At 39.5% G+C, this 19,311-nt stretch overlaps 1 protein-coding gene and 1 long non-coding RNA gene across 3 annotated transcripts; one reads left to right on the plus strand and one right to left on the minus strand.

Annotated features, from left to right (window-relative positions):
• Positions 1–2,263: 2,263 nt before the first annotated feature.
• On the plus strand, positions 2,264–3,867 carry LOC110680502 (pupal cuticle protein-like). The gene is made up of 2 exons (XM_021856299.1): positions 2,264–2,404; positions 2,532–3,867. Exons 1-2 carry the CDS (start codon positions 2,393–2,395, stop codon positions 3,105–3,107), a joined length of 588 nt encoding a protein of 195 aa, XP_021711991.1. The 5' UTR covers positions 2,264–2,392; the 3' UTR covers positions 3,108–3,867.
• A 1,142-nt stretch (positions 3,868–5,009) lies between these two features.
• On the minus strand, positions 5,010–5,903 carry LOC110680501. Of its 2 annotated transcripts, none has more exons than XR_002502903.1 (2): positions 5,448–5,903; positions 5,010–5,263 (listed from the first exon to the last, which is right to left on the minus strand). It is a non-coding gene; the product is annotated as an uncharacterized LOC110680501 (long non-coding RNA). The 2 variants fall into 2 exon arrangements; XR_002502902.1 differs by having other exon boundaries at positions 5,010–5,266.
• Between the last annotated feature and the right edge of the window lie 13,408 nt (positions 5,904–19,311).

Genomic DNA, 19,311 nt, shown 5'->3' on the forward strand with positions numbered 1-19,311 from the left:
TTTCTTCTCAGAAGCTTGGAAGCTTCTTCTCAGAAGCTTGGAAGCTTCTTCTCAGAAGCTTGGAAGCTTCTTCTCAGAAGCTTGGAAGCTTCTTCTCAGAGCTTGGAAGCTTCTTCTCAGAAGCTTGGAAGCTTCTTGGAAGCTTCTTCTCAGAAGCTTGGAAGCTTCTTCTCAGAAGCTTGGAAGCTTCTTCTTCTCAGAAGCTTGGAAGCTTCTCCTCAGAAGCTTGGAAGCTTCTTCTCAGAAGCTTGGAAGCTTCTTCCTCAGAAGCTTGGAAGCTTCTTCCTCAGAAGCTTGGAAGCTTCTCCTCAGAAGCTTGGAAGCTTCTCCTCAGAAGCTTTGGAAGCTTCTCCTCAGAAGCTTGGAAGCTTCTCCTCAGAAGCTTGGGAAGCTTCTCCTCAGAAGCTTGGAAGCTTCTCCTCAGAAGCTTGGAAGCTTCTCCTCAGAAGCTTGGAAGATTCTCCTCAGAAGCTTGGAATCTTCTCCTCAGAAGCTTGGAAGCTTCTCCTCAGAAAAAAGTGGAAGCTTCTCCTCAGAAAAGTGGCAGGTTCTCCTCAGAAGCTTGGAAGCTTCTCTTCAGAAGCTTGGAAGCTTCTCTTCAGAAGCTTGGAAGCTTCTTCCTCAGAAGCTTGGGAGCTTCTCCTCAGAAGCTTGGGAGCTTCTCCTCAGAAGCTTGGACGCTTCTTCTCAGAAGCTTGTGAGCTTCTCCTCAGAAGCTCGAAGCTTCTCCTCAGAAGCTTGGAAGCTTCTCTTCAGAAGCTTGGAAGCTTCTCCTCAGAAAAAGTGGAAGCTTCTCCTCAGAAAAGTGGAAGGTTCTCCTCAGAAGCATGGAAGCTTCTCCTCAGAGGCTTGGAAGCTTCTCCTCAGAAGCTTGGAAGCTTCTCCTCAGAAGCTTGGAAGCTTCTCCTCAAAAGCTTGGAAGCTTCTCCTCAGAAGCTTGGAAGCTTCTCCTCAGAAGCTTGGAAGCTTCTCCTCAGAAGCTTGGAAGCTTCTCCTCAGAAGCTTGGAAGCTTCTCCTTAGAAGCTTGGTAGCGTCTTTTCGGAAGCTTGGTAGCGTCTTTTCGGAAGCTTGGAAGCTTCTCTTCGGAAGCTTAGAAATTTCTCTTCAAAAGCTTGAAAACTTCTTCTCAGAACCTTGGAAGCTTTTGTGCTATCTTAGAAGAACTCCTGGAGCTTTTTCTCGTGAAATCATAGAGGAAATTGTTAATAATCTCTGAAGGTTTCTTTGGAGCCTCTAGAATCATGCACCAACATTCATTGCAAGAAAAAATATGACTTTATAGAACATTATTGTAACATTGACCGTATTGTAACATCAACACAGTATATTGTTAAATAACAATACAATTCCACTATAGTTCCGTGCCCACAATGGCAGAAGAGTTTCATTTCCTTTATAAGTAAAGATCTTCAACATTGTTGCATTCGTCCTTTGAAAAATCACAGCTTAAGTCACTTATTTTTGCAAAACCACTTATTATTACTTCTTAAATAATTTTCACCCAATAGTCCATTTTACGAAACGACAACACTGATGATATTGATGTTACTTTTACACGTTACGACACTGTCTTCTGTCAAAAATTCATTCATAAAATAAGCGACCAGCTGTTCAAAAGCGTATTGTAAAATGAACTATATTTATTGTTTTCTGGACTTGTTTTGTTTACTTCTGTCAGTTTAGCTACACAGAAGAAAAAGCAACAGTTGTTTGAAACAAAAATTAAAATTTGGCCATCATTCTTGTATAACTTATAATCTCGCCCTAAAAGCCATTGGTAACCGAGCTCATTATTCTTATGAAAATTTATGAAAATTATCACCACTGGGAGATAGAGCATTGTGAAATAACGTGTAAATCCATTCGTTTGCTCAGTAATAACAAGCTACAGACTTGATTAGCAATGACTTTTAGGGCGAGATCATAAATTAAGCGAGAATAGTAAGCCTATAAAACCATTAAAAACAATTAAGTTACGTCACTTCAATTTAACAACATGCGTCATACACACGTAAAGTGAAGCGCGATCAAAAATATCATCTATTTTCATATCCGAACTTATGGCCACGAGTTTGTTCCCGCTACTCCACCGTGCGACGCGCTGCTGCACGAAAACCGTTCGATCAGGTGAAGATGCAACGCCTGGGAAGGCCGAAAGCGTCGCCTGCCAAGATCATCGTGTGCAATGCATTCGAAATTGGCCAACTTGGATGATTGTCCGGATTGTTGGGGGCTGTTCTGTATAAAACTGCTTACCGAACACCGGGAAAGGCACAGTCCGCGAACAGTCCTCGTCTGACTCAGATCAACCAGGAGGTTTGCACTTACAGGAGCACTCAATAGTTCTATCACGTGTTGTGTATTGCTTTGCAAATTTTACCCAGTTCAACAATGAAAACCTTTGTAAGTAGTTTGGAGGGATTGAGTGATTACAAGATGGATAAATATGGACTCTTCTAAGTGAACTCAAGTGAAATAACCTCCAGTGATTTACTAATAGATTGATGTGGTTTCTTCTTGATCCTTCTAGTTGTTGGGATCAGTGCTGCTGATGGCTTCGGCATGCTACGGAGTTCAGGATACTCCTGAAGTGGCCGCTGCCAAGGCTGCTCACTTTGCTGTCCACGCTCATATTGCCGCTCATGCTGCTCCAGCGCCAACTGCTCATCACTGGGGTGGTGGTCACTACGAAGCCCCTGTTCAGAAGTGGAACGGACCGATTCACATTCCACAGATCCAGAAGGGCGTCCCAGTCGAAACCGCAGAAGTTCAGCACGCTAAGGCTGCTCACGCTGCTGCTTATGCTAAGGTCGCCGCACAACCTCACTATGCCCCAGCTCCATATCACGCCCCAGTTGTCCACGCTCCAGCTTACCATTCGGCCCCAGCTGCTTACGCTGGAGCTCACCATGGAGGTGGAGCATGGCATGGACCTCAACACGTTCCAGTCATCCACAACGGAGTTCCAGTGGAAACCCCAGAAGTGCAGCACGCTAAGGCCGCTCATCTGAACGCTTTGGCTAAGGCCGATGCTAGCTCTAACGCGCATGGACATGGAGATGATGGCTCTTACAAACCGCATTTGTACGAGTCTGCACATCACTAAATAAGTCACGTCCGATGTCAGACACTCCTATATTTCATAGTAACTAGCCACTTGTAAAATACTCATCACTACTGTCCATGCCTAGCGCCTTTGAGCGATTACTGTAAAAAAGACAGCATTTCACAAACACACATGTGCACGCGCATTGCAAACTTCACCGCAACTATTGAGTGCTTCATAGAATAGTCAAGCAGGAAGAATTCTCCCACAAATGTCACGCGTTCGACATCGTAACCAACATCCATCGGAGTAGCCTACGCCTGAATTCAACATTTGTGGGAGTAGCTTCTAATGAACGCCTAAGTAGAAACGCCAGGTTGCTTAGATCAAAATCTGGATACAGTTGGAGAGAAACAATTTACGAAAATATTTAGAAAAAGCTGAATAAGACTGAAAGGCTCAAAGCCATAAAGAATCACAACCTAGATGACAACTACACGCAGCGAACTGGGCTATCGAAATTCATACATTTAGCCTAATAAAGACTGGAACGAATATTGCATCAAGGCGTTGATATGCACGTGGCGTACGAACGGGCCTATCGATGGCAAGGTTCTTGATTCGATTCCAGGTTGCCACAAAAATATTAAGGCAAATTTATGACATTCTTGTGGCGAGCTTCCAAAGGATGTTTCTATCTATTTCCATAGTCCGTTTGTTTGAGTGTATAACTGAAAGCATTTTGCGCAGTCGTATCAATACTAGATCTGAAAATCATACCTTTTGTGCGAACTGAATAAAACTAGCAAATGCGAAACAAAAAAAATCTCTCTTAATTTTGATGGCACAGACGTTTTGATCCATAAAACTGAGATGACATTTGATTAATAGGAATTTTGATGACAGTTTTGGATTCCAGTTTCGAAAATGGATAGAAGCGTGAACGGGTCCGTCACGAAAAAATCACCTTCTCTCTCACCCAAAAATTTAACAATCGGAACATAGCCTTGATTTGAAATTGATACAGTTATCTGCGATGATCGGTTCTCTTCGTCGATGCTTTCCTTCGCTAAACAGTTGCTACAATTCTTGCCCTTGGCGCTGGCTTATTAAAAATAATTACTTACTGTTGCCTACATTCGTCGTATCCATTTTCACTTCGGTCGCAATCAGTTTTGATTTGTCCCACTATTAACGGCTCACTGTGGTCACTGTGGTCAAAATACAACACTTCAACGTTGTAATAATATGTTTTACTCGAATATCTAGATCCACGAAATTCATTGGTGCCATCGAAATACAGCCCCGACTTATAAGCACACCCCCTTTTGAACGAACAATCATGACAGTTACTCAAAGTGCAACGGAAACACCGCAATCAAAAGAACCGTTTTCTACACCAAACAACACGCTCACATTGATGCGCACAACCCGCATACTCGTGAACCATATCTGTACTGTTTCCCGTATTATTCACAACCGTTTGCGACAATACCGTAACAATTTCATATAACATGGAAATTAACAATAAGCTCACCCTACCTGAAACGGGTTTGACCGTTTTGCAAATAGTAATTGGGTAAATTACAATGTGGGGAATGGGCGGTTAAGTTATGTAACCATTAAAAATCGCCGATTTTCTCGAACAAAATTTGTCGTTTGCAGTCTGCCAAATGATTGTTATACTATCCATGGTTTCGTTCAATAAACTGTAAAGGAAACAATTTAAGTACAGTATAACAATAAACAAAAATAAAATTAATTATTGTATTGAAAACCCTATACCGTACAGTGCTGTTGTATTTATACCATAACTCATGAAAACAATAATTTAAGAAGAAATTGAATAAGGAACAGCGCGACAAGAATGTACGTATTAAAAAACATCTTTTGGAAAAGATAAACGAACCTCTTGTCTCACTGTTTTCCTTCCAGAATAAATCCACAAAAGCAGTGTTTGAGTCTATGTTTCAATTGATTTATTTATTTTTTTCACATAAGAATACTTACTTTGATTAGTAAATCAATCGAACTTGGTCAAGTTTGTACTTAAGTTGTGTATCTATGCATATTTTCATTATCTGATCGAAGAAAATGACTGCATTTATTCCGTCAATCTTCACATCATACTGCGCTTTCCGATGGCACCGCAAGTCCATAACCGTAACATCCGTAGCCAGTATAGGTACTATTTTCAGAAGGCGTTGGAACAGATGCTGCTAAAAGAATATGAATAAGAAATATAAGAAAATTTTCTTTGCCTTCAATGGACCAATGCACGAGTTCACTAATTTGACGTAGCGGTGCCAAATTCACTCGTTGCCATGGTCACGTAAATAACACGGCACCGCTCAAACGTCACATAATGAACTCGTGCTTCGGTCCATAATAAACACTTACCTCAAATTGCATTCATAATTAGTAACAGCTGGCAGTCTATCATACGGAAGAACTTCCACTGGTTTCCTTTCTGATGAACAAAATTCATCTGCAATTACATCCTGCATTCGGTGGTCCCATGGTCAGGTTGCGTTCCAAATGGTAACCAATCTGCTCGTATCCTCGTTGTTCATTTCCAGCAAAGGAGGTAATTTGCTGATACTCCATTTAACTCAATCACTTCTTCCTTGACTACTCGAAAGCTGGAAAAAATCCTACTGTTTGACTGGGGATTTCGGAAGAGCCGTAGACGTTCAGCAGGGCGACTTCAGCGCGGAAGAATTGTCGACAGCTTACAGACGCAATGGACCAGACTCTGTCCCGAATGTTTTTGGCCGACGCGACGGAACGGAAGCAAAAGTTTTGGCCGGATTACTCCACTTACGACAGGCCCATGACCACCATATATCGATACACAGTGTTCTTCGTAGCCAGGATGTCCCGGGCGATAAGTGAATATCGCCCACTGTCAGTTGTAAGAACTGTGAAAATAAAGACCATTGTTTTGTTTAATTGTTTGCTATGGTTTGATTATAAATTTTTGATATTGTTAAATTAGCTAATAATGTGCCAAAAAGTCGAAGCACATTCAACATTTCGATGGTTTTGGAAGGAGAGCAAACATTAAAAGGCATCCTGCAAGCCTCCAAGCAAGCAACCAGTGATTTGATTGCGACTCTTGCTCGATTATGGATCATAAACATTAAACAAAACTTCGCATTCTGATTGCACTCTCGATTCAAATTACCCGAAAATGGGTAAACACATGGAGATGTTGACTACGCTAAAAGGGACCGTTCAAATATTACGTAACACAACAGGGGGAGGGAGGGGGTCTTACATAGTGTTACGGTCCATACAAAAATTTAAAATTTTCCATACAAAAGCTGTTACGTGGGGGTGGGAGGGGGTCTAAAATTGATAAATTTTGCGTTACGTAATATTTGAATGAGCCCAAAGTCGACCGGGCCATGGGCCTGACTTACGAGCAACAAAACAAACTTGACTACTTGCACCCTTAAATAAATTATCGCAGTAATATTGTACGTTCACACAGTGACAGAAAAAAAATCAACTCGTTTATATCGTACAAAACACATGCAAATTTTAATCTTTTAACTTTTCTGCGTCGAATAGGTACTAAAAGCCGAAGGAAGAATTAAATAATAATTAGTATTGATATTTATTGATGGAACCCAGAAAATCCTTGTGTGAATTTTTATATGCGTGTCCAGCAAAATAATGAAATTGTTGCATCGACTCAAACAAACTCAGACACTAATGCGTGGAACTGTTTGACGAACTGTTAAAAAACGGTAAATTATTGTTACATGTACAAGTGTAAGTGTGTCAGAAAACTTAAACAGGCAACCCATTTCAGAAATGGTTACGTTACATGCCCACAGTTCCTCCCGAATTTCATCCTTATATTGTTCAACAATATCGGATCAATATCAAAGAATGTTACTGTTTGATATAATTTGATCAAACCATTCTTTATAGTCTGAAACTTTTGTTTTCATATTGTTCGACAGAATAGCAACTGATTGTGGTACATTCACATTAACAGATAGAAGATAGTTATTGTTTTGAACATACAACAAACTGTATTTTTCTATGCGGGAAGTTTTCTTTTTCTCTGTCCGGACGATGAAAAACTTTGCTTACCGTCGTGCGGGGTGACATTGGTCCATAAGGGTGACTTTGGGCCAAGATTTTTACAGCAAACTAAAACCCGAATAATAAAAACAATGTAGCATGTTGCAAGAATACGTTATAAATAGCCACTGAATGGTCATGGTTTGGTTTTTTGAAACCCACCTTAGCCATGAGATGCATCGAAAAGGGCGGTCAAAGTCACCCCCTAGGCCCAATGTCACCCCGCACGACGGTACGTTCTCAATTAGATGCGGTCGTTGAGGGAATTTCATGAAATATCGTGAATAATAGAGGTTTTACGGCGTGTGCTTGGAACGAAATCCTTCAGTGAAGATGTACGAAGGTTTTCCTTAGTGTAACTAAGTGTCCGGTAAAGTGAATCACTCAGAGGGTCGGAAAGAATTTTGAATCGTAATGTGTCGTAATTAGTCGATCGCTAATCAGATTTTACTCGGCACGTCTCCGTCCATGAGAATCCGGAGAAAGCAGTGCAAGGTGAATTATTGAACTTAGGTTATTCTTCAAAAGACAGTAGTTCTATTGAATTTTTGGTGTACAAATAGACGTATCACAAAAGCTTTCACAAAAATACACTTGGAAAATGAATCTATTATGTAGGTAAGTTGCAATAGGGCGATATTCAAAACTGAAAAAGCAATAGATGGCTCTTTTTCAATGGTAGTAAAAACAAAATCCTGAAGCAAAGAAAGCACCACGGAAGATGAACTAAACACAAAAAGTTATGTATTCACTTTATACTTGATATCTAATCACTACTGTTTTGATCCAGTTTCCTAATTGCAAGCAATTTACGTTTTTCATTATTTTCCATACGTTTTGACAGTTCTCCGACTACCATTCTTCCATGCGCTTGTGTTAAAAGTTTGAAAAATTTGAGAATCCAGCGTAGCGCGATCAGTGAGAGGAATACAAACATCAGTGTCACCGCTCGGTGGCCGGTAAGAGAAACTGAATGTTCCAAAGGTTGTTGTCTGTAATTTTTGCCGCTGGCGCAAACTGTTAGCGTTTGAGAACAAAATAAACAGTCATTACCCTATAGCCACCGTAGTGGAACATTTTAAGTTTGATGCGACAAATCCTAGACATAAACGTGTCAATTGGCAATAAATGGAAAGAGAAAATCGTCGAAGAGAAATCTATCGCTGCAGATACGCCCATATGATGATTGTGCTACTTGTCCCCGAATGTTGTTTCCCCGAATGTCAGTTCCCCGAACGCCAGTTCCCAAAATGACCTGTTTCCCAGAATGCCATTTCCCCGAATGACCCGCTTTCCCGAAAAAAGGAGCAGATCAAATAGGCGCATAAATAGTTTTCAGTGGCAGGATGGTGAATTAGAAAGAACGATTAGCAATCAATCGAAGGAGGTATTTGGACGTTCTTGGCTATACACATGTAGCCAAAAATGCTGAGGACGGTAAAACTCGTAAGAACTGCTAATCAAATAAAGAAGGGTGCATAGAGCTTAGTGACATTTGAACACACGTAGATTAGCATACGCTCGTCATACACGATTTGTTTTTGTTTTCCTCAAAGAAACTTGCACACGCATTCCAGACTCATCACAATGCATATGGAAATATTACCCAATTTGAAAAATTTACACCCGGATTCTGGGTGTTTTTCGAGACGGAGTGCATATTGTTTTCCTCTAAGGTTCACAACTACATCTACACTAGGGCACCCATACCATTGGACGTGATAACCATTATATCAGATGACCAGTATGTTCACCACCCTGAAATGTATAAAGATATGAAAATTATGAGTTCCAAAAACTTTTCGGGGAAGTGGGTTATTCGGGGAAACGGGATATTCGGGGAACTGGCGTTCGGGGAAACGACATTCGGGGAAAAGTAGCACAACCCCATATGATATATTACCAAAGATGCCGAAGACAGTGAAACTCGAAAAACTGCCAATAGGCCTTTTCATGTGACAGGTCCGTCTATGCATTTGTTTACATCGGTGGAGGACCAGTGCTAACACAAGGCTGTCATTTCCATGGAAGAACTGTCAAAGAGCTTCCCGATCAGCTGATTTCAAACGTCTTGTGAATAGGCTTATATTTTTTGCACAGGGTTGTTGGTTTTTTCGCTGTTGTCAAACGTAAACTACATAATGATAGATGTATGTCAGTTAACCCTAATTTGGGTTATCCCACGGAAGAGCCAAATTGCGTCAAAAGAAGTCAAAGTTGGGTTGATTTGTGGCTCCGTGTAGGGCGCAAATCAGATGTCGTTCATCACTCTGTAATTCAGCCCACAGACGCTCAGACGGTTTGACCAACATTGACTCCGCCCCCAAGTTAGTCAAACCGATTTATGTTGCTGCAACCGTTTGACCAACTGTCAAAGTTCGTTGCAGCAACACCATATTTCTTCGCATGTTTTGAATGCTCTCGGCAAGTCTAGTGCATATGTGATTGTTATTTTTTTTTTTCGATTTCTGTGGCTGTGGGGGTGAATATTTCTACGGCAATAATCGTAGTGAGGAAGAGCAGAACTTTCAGAATTTAGGTACCGACAGAAATGGATATTGATGAGGAATTCCAATTTCAATTCGCACGAAGTATTCCGCCAGGACTCTAAAATTATGAGGGATCTCGTCGGGGATTATTCTGAACAGTCATCGATATGAGAATGGCTATGGTAATTTCTTCAAAGATTATATCCAGAGTCTTTAGTGGTTTCCTCTAGTTATTCTACTTTGAAGTCTTGGTTATACTAGGGATTCCACCAGAAATTCTTCCTGGGATTCTACCAGGAATTTTATCAACAATTCCTCTAGAAATTTATCCACAGATTTACCTAGAAATTCCTCCGGGGAAAACTCTTCAGGCAGATTCCTTCAAAGGTTCCTCTACTCAAAGATCAAAAAAATCCTCAAGTGATTTTTTCAGTAATTTTTCAGAGTTTACTTCAAAGCTGACTCCAAGAATTCTTCCTGAGATTGCTATAACAATTTTTCAAAGATTTCTTTAGGAATTCCTCTTAAAATTATATCCTAGGATTTCATCAATCATTCAAATTCTTTCAGATACTTCTCAATAAATATATCACCAGAAATTCCCATAAGGATTTCACCAGAGCTTTTTTTAGGGGTTCTTCTAGGAATCCTCCTTAAATTCCACCAAAGTTATATCTTCAGCGATTCTTTCTTGTAATTTTGTTTCTACAGAGTCCTCCAGAGATTTATCCAAAAACTTCCCAACGGATTTATTCATTCAATGCTTCCTTCAAGAATTCCACGAAAATATCCTCCAAAGATTAATTTAGGATTTTTTTTCAGCGAAACTTCAAGAAATTCTATATAGATTCTTTAAAGGTTTTTTTTTTTCCTGCGCTTCCCCCAAGAATTCATCTAGAAATTTTCAGAGAGATTGCTCAATGAATAACCAACCCCCCTCTCTTCAAGGAATTATGACAGGAATTCCATCAAAAATTCCGCCAGGAATTTCTCCTATGCATCAAAAATCTTTCCCTAGGAATACTTCTAAAAGTCCTTCAGTGATTAATCTAAACATTCTTCCTACACGATTTTTGCTAGAAATTCCTTCAAAAAATCCTACAGAAATACTTTTACAGGAATTTTTACAGTGATTGTACTCAAAATTTCGACAAAGATTTATTAAGGAATTCCTTCAGGAATTCCACCAGGAAGCCTCTGGGAATTCAGTAAGAAATACTGCAAAAGAATTAAAAAAAAAACTTCATACACGGGATTTCACCAGGAATTCCTTCAGAAATTCCGCTTGCAATTTTTCGAGAAGTTCCCCCAGATTACTTTCAGGGGATTCTTCTAGGGAATCTTCAATAGATTGTTTTATGAATTCTTCCAGTTTTTCCTTCAAAGATTCTTCCTTGTATCCCTTAAGGGAACCTACGAGGCATTCTACCTTGAATTTTTGAAGGAATTTCTTCAAGAATCTACCAGGATTCCTAAAGGAATTTATCCATCATTTTCTTTCAGCATTTCTTAGAGGATTTTTTCAAAGGAATCCACCAGGAATTGCCTTAGAGAATCATGTAGGAACTTCTTCAGGGATTGCATTAAAAGTTCTTCCAGAGATGTATTAAGGAATTTCCACAAAGGCTGTCTCCAGTGTTTTCTTTGGTGATTTTTACAAGGATTTCACAATAAATTATTCTATGATTTTTTCCAGAAATTTTCCAAAAAAATACTTCAAAGGATTCAACCTGACGGCATTCAGAGAAATGCTTTGTATAACCTTCTGAGTAAATATAAGTGGAATCCATGGAGGAATAATGTTATGCAATTTTGAAGATGTCTTTTTAATGGAATATTTAGAGTAGATAAAGAAAGCATTTTTAGTTCAGAATTTCGTGAAATCCCTGGTCGATTCTCTCGTGGTTTCCAGAAAAAAAAAATCATTTGAAATTGTGGATATTTTTTAATAATACCCTGGAGGAATATCTGATAATCCTGAAAAATTCTAAGAAGGGAAATCCTAGTCAAAGCATTGAAGTATTTTCTGGAATTCCGAAAAAAAAATAGTTAGAGAAAATACTGATGAAGTCTCTGAAGGAACTTAAGGATTTTTTCCATAATGTTTTGGAAGAACTTCTAGAAGATTTTTTTGAAATCCCAGTGAAACCACCGGAAAAAAAATTGGTGAAGTTCATTAAAGAATTTTTAGTGGAACCCCCATGATAATTTCAGCTGAAATCCTTGAAGATTTTCCTGATGGAAATCATGGAGAATTGCCTGAGCGAATTCCTGATCCAATCCATTTATGAACCTCTGGTGGAATCAGGAGAATTTTTAGTTGGAATCCCTTGAGGAAATCCTAGCAAAATTTTCGAACCAATTTCTGGTGGATTCACTGAAGGAATTCTCAGAGGAATCCCTGAAGGAATTCTTTTTTTTTGAATCCTAGGAGGATCTCCTCATAGAGTCACTTGGGGATATACTGATGGATTCCCAAATTACTTGTGAAATCTTTATAAGAAATTTTTGGTAAAATTGCAGAATTGATTCCAGGAAATCCTCAAGAATCTCTGGAGATATTCCGTGATAATTCTTTGAGAAATTCCCGATAGAATCTCTAGAGTAATTTTGTTGATAAAATCCTTATGAGAAATTTCCGGTAAAATCTTAGGAAGAATTCCTGGAGAGATTGCTGGTAACATGCCTGGCAAAACTCTTTATAAAATCCCAAGAAGAAATCCTGGTGGAATTCTTTAAGCAATCCTTTATATTATCTCTAGAGAAATTCCAGGTGCAACCTTCAAAAGAACTCCTGACGGAAAGAAACTTCTGGAAGAACCCCTGTAGGAATTCCAGGCAGAATCTCTAAAGGAGCTCGTGATATAATTCCAGAAACTTTTGAATATAATCCCTGGAAGAATTCTAGATGGAATATCTGAAGGAACTTCTAATGAAATCCTTGATGGAACTCCTGGTGAAATCCGTAGAAGAACGCCAGATGCATTCCCCAGAAGAACTCATAATGTAATCCCTAGAAGAACTTATGATGTGATCCCTATAGGAGTTCCAGGTCGAATCTCTGAAGAAATTTCTGATGTAATCTCTAGAGGAACTCCTGGTGAATCCCTGGAGGAATTCCTTATAAGATTCCTGATGGGACTCCTGATAGAATCCCTAGAGGAACTCTTTATGATATCCCTAGAAGAAATCCTGATGAAATTTCTCGAGGAACTCCTGTTATAATCTCTGGAGGAACTCTTGATAGAATTTCTGGAAGAATTCCAAATGGAATCTCAGAAGGAACTATTAATGAAATCCCTGGAGCAACTCCTGAAGAATTCCTAGAGATATCATTGAAGGAATTCCAGATGGAATCATTGGAGGAACTTCTAATAAAATCCCTTGAAGAGCTCCTGATGGAATCCCTACGAGCTCCTGATGGAATACCTAGAAACTCGTGATGAAATTCTTGGAGAAATTCCTGATAAGATTCCTGATGGAACTGCTGATAAAATCCTAAATAAAAATAGAGGAATTCCTTATGATATGTCTTGAAAAAATCCTGATAGAATTCCTCGGGGGACTCCTGATACAATCCCTATAGGACCTTCTGATGGAATCCCTGGAGGAATTCCCAAAGATATTCTTGAAGGAATTCCTGATGGAATAATTTGAGGAACTTCTGATATATTCCCAGAATCTTTCCTGATGGAATTCCTATAGGAACTCCTGTTGAAATCCCTGGAGAAATTAAGGGATTCCTTATGATATCCCTAGGAGAAATCCTGATTAAATTCGTCGAGGAACTCCTAATATAATCTCTTGAAGGATTCCTGGTAAAATCTCAGAAGACACTTTGGATGCAATCCCTGGAGGAACTGCTGATTAAATCCCCAGGAGGACTCTGATGGAAGCCCTAAAAATACTCCTGATAAGAACTCTTGATGGAATCCCTGGAGGAATTCCTGATAGGATCCCTAGAAGAACTCCTGTTGGAATCCCTAGAGGAATTCCAAACAGAATCCCTGGAGGAATTCCAAGGTGGAATCACTGAAGGAACTCCTGGTGAAATCCTTGGAGAAATTTCTGATAGAATTGTTTGAGGAACTCCTGATGGAATTCCTAGAGAAGTTCCAGGTAGAATTCCTGAAGAAACTCCTAATGGAATCCCTGGAAGAATTCCAGATGTAATCCCTGAAGGAACTTCTGATGGAATTCCTAGAGATACCTCCGATGGAATCCCTAGAGAAATTCCTAATGGAAACCCTTATAGAACTGCTGATGTGATCTTTCGTAGAACTCATGATTGAATCTGTAGAAGTACCTCTGATAGAATCCTTGAAAGAAATTTAAAAGAAATCCCATTCCTGGAAAAATTCATGATGGATTCCTTGTAGGAATTCCTGGTACAATCCTTGGAGGAGTTCCGTACTGAACTTTAGGTGGAATCCGGTAGAGCTGCTGGTGTATTTGCTAAAGGAATAGTTTAAAGATTGTGGGTAAACGGCAGTGGAGTAAATAGAAACATCACAAGAGCGCACATTTGCTAGATCAACATTACTGGACGCTGTTTAAATTCACGCATTTTGACTTGCCACCCATCTGGCATCGGCAGTTCATGGGATGTCGAAGCTACAATTTGACATGCCGACGACGATGTTCGTGCAACATCCCTACAGACGGTACGATCAGTTCTTCAAACACTTTGCTCCGCCCGCTAGCGGTTTGAGTGAAATCAAAACTCGTTTGATTTTGGCCGACCGATTCGTCAACCATCAAACGTATTTCACAAACTGTCAAATTGGTTCGTCAAGCAGCATCACACACGTTCAAACATAGCACCAACATGAGCATCAACCTGGGGGCGGAGTCAATGTTGGTCAAACCGTCTGAGTGTCTGTGGGCTACATAATGTAAGGTTAAGACAGTTATTAGTGCCAAAACATTTTCGGGGAAATGGGTTATACGGGGAGCTCGGTCCAAGAATGTTGACACTTGAGCGGTGCATGCTTCCAAATGCTCTCCACATGTTCCGAGCCCGCTCAAGCGTCAAAATTCATGGATCGAGTGAATTCAGTTCACCGGTGGAATAGACCATTTTGTTAGGAAAACTATTAAATTTTGCACGACCAGTTCATCCGCATTCATATACTTCTTATCGAACAAATTTAATACATTTCTCCTAGAATGAATGAGGATGAACTGGTCATTGAGAAGAGTAAACTTTGAGGGTTAACGGCGTCAAACGTTTAGATGAACTGTGAATGCCACGAGGCGTGGATTCGATTCCCGCTCCAGTCGCAGGAATCTTTTCGTCAAACGAAAAATTCATCACTGGGTGTTTTGTGTTGTCCATTACCAAATTATTGTTCAGTTTGTGCAGCCTTCGGTTGAAGACGGTGTAAATAGTCCATTTTACGAAACGACAACACTGATCATATTGCTGTTACCGTAAAGTGCCCTAATTCAGCGCATTGCCTAATTCCGCGCATTTCATACAAAATTATTTACATATGGAAATACACATCAATACTGCAGCAACTTTTAACGCCTTTTGATGCTACTTTGATTTAGAATAAGTTTGAATCACAAATAAAAGTAAATAGAGCAATTTTTCGCGGCGTAAAAAAATAATCAGTGGAGGCCCGTCTGAGCAGACGCCATTTTTTCAATTTCCTTAGCGTCCGTGCTAAGACTGTAGAACACAAACAAACGTGAATTTTATATTGAAAATGTTTTGTTATTTATGCAATATTCTATGAAACTACTTGCTACCGATGTGTTTCATGATGCTTCTATGAAATCTTATTAAATATTAGCATAATTTTTGAGATTTATCCCAAAAAGTATTGCGCGGCATTAGGGCACGTCATTTTTCATAAGTCCCTAATTCCGCGCACTGCTATTTACAGAACAACAAACAAGTAAAACATGTTATATTGGTCTTCACAGCTGAATATTTATCTGAGAAAGTATTTTCATGCATAAATACGTTTCGCAAACAACCGGAATATCGGGAAAGCCCACTTACAGGGAAACTAGCGGCCGTTCAGAAACCACGTGGTCATTCATGGTGGGAGGAAAAGTTTGTCCAAAACCAAGGTCCATAAACATTTGTTATTGTATGAACAGTGCACAATACGAATATACAGACTTAAATTATTTAACAGGAATCCTTGAAATTCAACGTAATCCCAACAGCTGAAAATGTCAGTGAAATAAATTAACGGAGTACGGTAATTTTTTACAGTTTTCGGTAAAATTTTACCGCAATCCGTTGAATTTCGACGGAATTACGGTGTTTTATTTTACCGAACTGATCAGCTGTTGAGATTACGGTAAAATAATTTAAGTGTGTAGAGGTAGTCGGGGCGATTTCGCCAAACTGCATATTTTTTTTGAAATTTCTTCTGGAATAACATGCAACCCCAAAGCTGACATGGAAAAGGAAAAAATATCAACGTCTCCGCAGTCGCGAAACGTCCAAATGCTGAAAAATTGAAAAGTATTGTATTCAAAATAAACTGTTATAAAAACCTCAGTGTTCGGAGCAGTTTTTCCAAAGCTGCTGATAAATCTAAACACAAGACTAAGGTTGTTTCAAATGTCTGCAACTTTTTCTGGCATAAAATTTCACTTCAAAGGCTTTTTATGTTTCGGTGTGATGCAATCGCAATTGCATATTTGCTGGGATGTTCATGTGAGGGTTTGCGCATGATTGATACAAACACAGAGGAATAAGTAAAAAACTCAGCAATGACAGAATAAGAAGACCGTCTTCTCGAGTCTCGTCTCAGGAAAAGACTATAACAAATGTTTATCCTTATTTCATGTGATAGTCAAAAAATTATAAAAAAGTCTACGTTACGGCTCATACAAAACATTACTTTTTTTCATACAAAAAGTGTTGTGGAGGGGGGTAGGGGGTTGAAAATGTTCAATTTCAGCGTTACGTAATGAATGAATGCTGCCTTATACAAAATTAATGTTAATTTAATTGTTTTGCAAGTGCGCGGAATTAGGCATTCTTCTGCGCGGAATATGGAAAAGCGTTGAAAAAATGCGCGGAATTAAGCAATTTCAACGAGTGAACTATTTAAAAAAAATCACAATTGTAACGTGTGAATACAGTCTAGTTTATATTTTTGCCATAATCTAAAACAGATTTGCTAGCGATCCACCCATAAAGCTTTTTTGTTGATGCAAAACTAATTTTTAAATAAGCATTTGAAATGTTTTATTCGTTAACTGCGCTGAATTACGGCACTTTACGGTACTTTCACACGTTACGAAACCGCATCCTGTCAAATTTTTATTCATAAAATAAGCGATCAGCTGGTCAAAAACGTCTCGTAAAATGGACTACTTTATTTTTTATGAGCGAATGGGGCTCTGCACAAAAATCCATCCATCTCTTTCATTCTCCCATGAAATTTGTAAACAACAAGGCCAGTACATGTCAAAATCCCATACAAAATCAAAACAGTGCAGAGGCCTATAAACCCTTTCTTAAAAATAAATAATACAGTCGCCTCTCCACATCTCGATATCGAAAGGACCATCGAGATAGGGAGTGATCGAGACAAAGAATATTGATTTAATGAACACTAGATTGAAAATCACTCCGTTACTAGGGAAACAATAAACAAACAAACTTCATTTCGAGTTTCCAAATTGTTCTGAATCGCTTAAATCTGGTCTAGTAACCTTAGATAATGTTCATATCGACATATGGAGAGAAAATTGGGAACAAAAATCAACAGGAACACATCGAGATATGGAGATATCGAGATAAGGAGGATATCGAAATATGGAGAGAGAAATCGTATGCAGAATGAAGGGACCGAAGCAATCATTGACATAAGGAGAGATATCGAGATGTAGAACATCGAGATGTGGAGAGTCGACTGTACATTAGACTGATGCAAATTTTGAAGTTTTTGCTCCCCTATGCTTAAACGATGTCAATTATTGAAAAAGTGACCCAAATTTGAAGTGATTCGGAAGAAATTCTTTTGTACACACGCTATTTGAAGTTTATATGGAAATTACTATGGAAAAGGCAAACCTTTTGTGTTCAGTCCTCTAACTGCTCGTCATAATAATCTATGGAAAAGTGAACACATTCATCTCATGTGAAAACTTCCCAGCTACAACTTTGCCGAAGACCACATTTTGGTGGGATGTAAGGATAATTTGTTATTAGTGATAACAAAGTCTAAATCATGCTGAGATGATCATTCAATTACTTTTTGAGCAACACTGCTGTTTAGCTGTAGAACATAGTAGCCTGGATTACTTTGATCTATTCTACCCGCCAGGAGCACCGATGTTGCCTGCCGAGCAGTTGGTTAAGCATGCAAAATGCAAACCCAGTTTCTGATTAAGGAATAGCAATTCACCCTTAAGTCCTATCAAAATGTGGTCTTCAGCAAAGTTGTAGCTGAAAGGATTGTGCATGAGCAGAGGTTTTTCACTTTTCCATAGAATATTATATCGAAGAGATAGAGGCCTGCACACAAAAAGTTGGCGTTTTTCATAGTAATCTCCATATAAACTTCAAATGGCGTGTGCACAGTCAAATTTGTTACGAATCACTTCAAACTTGGGAGGATGCTATTTACCATAATAAAAATCGTTTAAGCATAGGGGAGCCTAAATTTTAAAATTTGTATCACTCTACTGTACATCCTTTTCCCTTGGCTTATCAACTTGTTTACTCATTTAGTGCCTGAACCTGCAAAGGCGTGTAGCAAGTGTTTTTTTTTTCTATGATTAACACACAGCTTTGAAAATGTAGACACCAGAGCTGTCAGCAATCTCTCTTGCGTGAAACTCTGTAAGTTTGATGCCAAATTGGAAAGAAACGAAATGTCATCACAGATCGGTTTGCAGTGAGAAGAGCACAAAAGGTAGGATTCTTTAAATCTTTGCTTTGCATTTGGTAGTATTTATCGTTCAGTTCATTTAACAGTTTCAATTACAAGGCAGGTACACGGCTGTGCGAAAAGGTGTCGTCGTCTCACATGGCCTTCTTCTCTATGTTCTTCTTTTTCTTTGGAATCTCGTCGAGATTTTTAGATGTTGCTCTTGAACCTTGTACAGACTTGGATCTAAGCAGTCTTCGATCGATCTGGCGTTTCTAAGCGTTCGTTTGAAGCTACTCCCACAAATCGGGACTTCAGGCGCAGGCTACTTCGATGGATGTTGACTTCGATGGTCGGCTGCATGATATTTGTGGGAGAATTCTTCCGGTTTGACAATTATACGAGGCACTCAATAGTTGTGGTGAAGAATACGGCGCGTGCACATGCGTTTGTGAAATGCTGTCGTTTTTTTACAGTAATCGCTCCAAGGCATCAGGCATGGACAGAGTGATGAGTATTTTACAAGTGGCTAATTCCTATGAGGTTTGGCATTGGTGGAATGGGGACTTATTTAGTACTGTTCCGACTCGTACAAATGGGGTTTGTAGGAGCCATCATCTTCGTGTCCTTGACCTTGTTCGGCCCAAGAGGAAGGTCCGTAGGAGTGAGCACCAGCGTTGGCCAGAGCGTTCAGGTGGAAAGCCTTGGCATGCTGAACTTCAGGGGTTTCGACTGGGACTCCATTGTGGATCTTTGGGATATGGATGGGTCCGTGCCAGGCTCCGCCTTCATGATGAACTGGGACGTGGTGGGCGTCATGGTGTTCAT

This window comes from Aedes aegypti, unplaced genomic scaffold (genome assembly GCF_002204515.2).
Source record: "Aedes aegypti strain LVP_AGWG unplaced genomic scaffold, AaegL5.0 Primary Assembly AGWG_AaegL5_hic_scaff_14_PBJ_arrow, whole genome shotgun sequence".
NCBI lineage: Eukaryota > Metazoa > Arthropoda > Insecta > Diptera > Culicidae > Aedes > Aedes aegypti.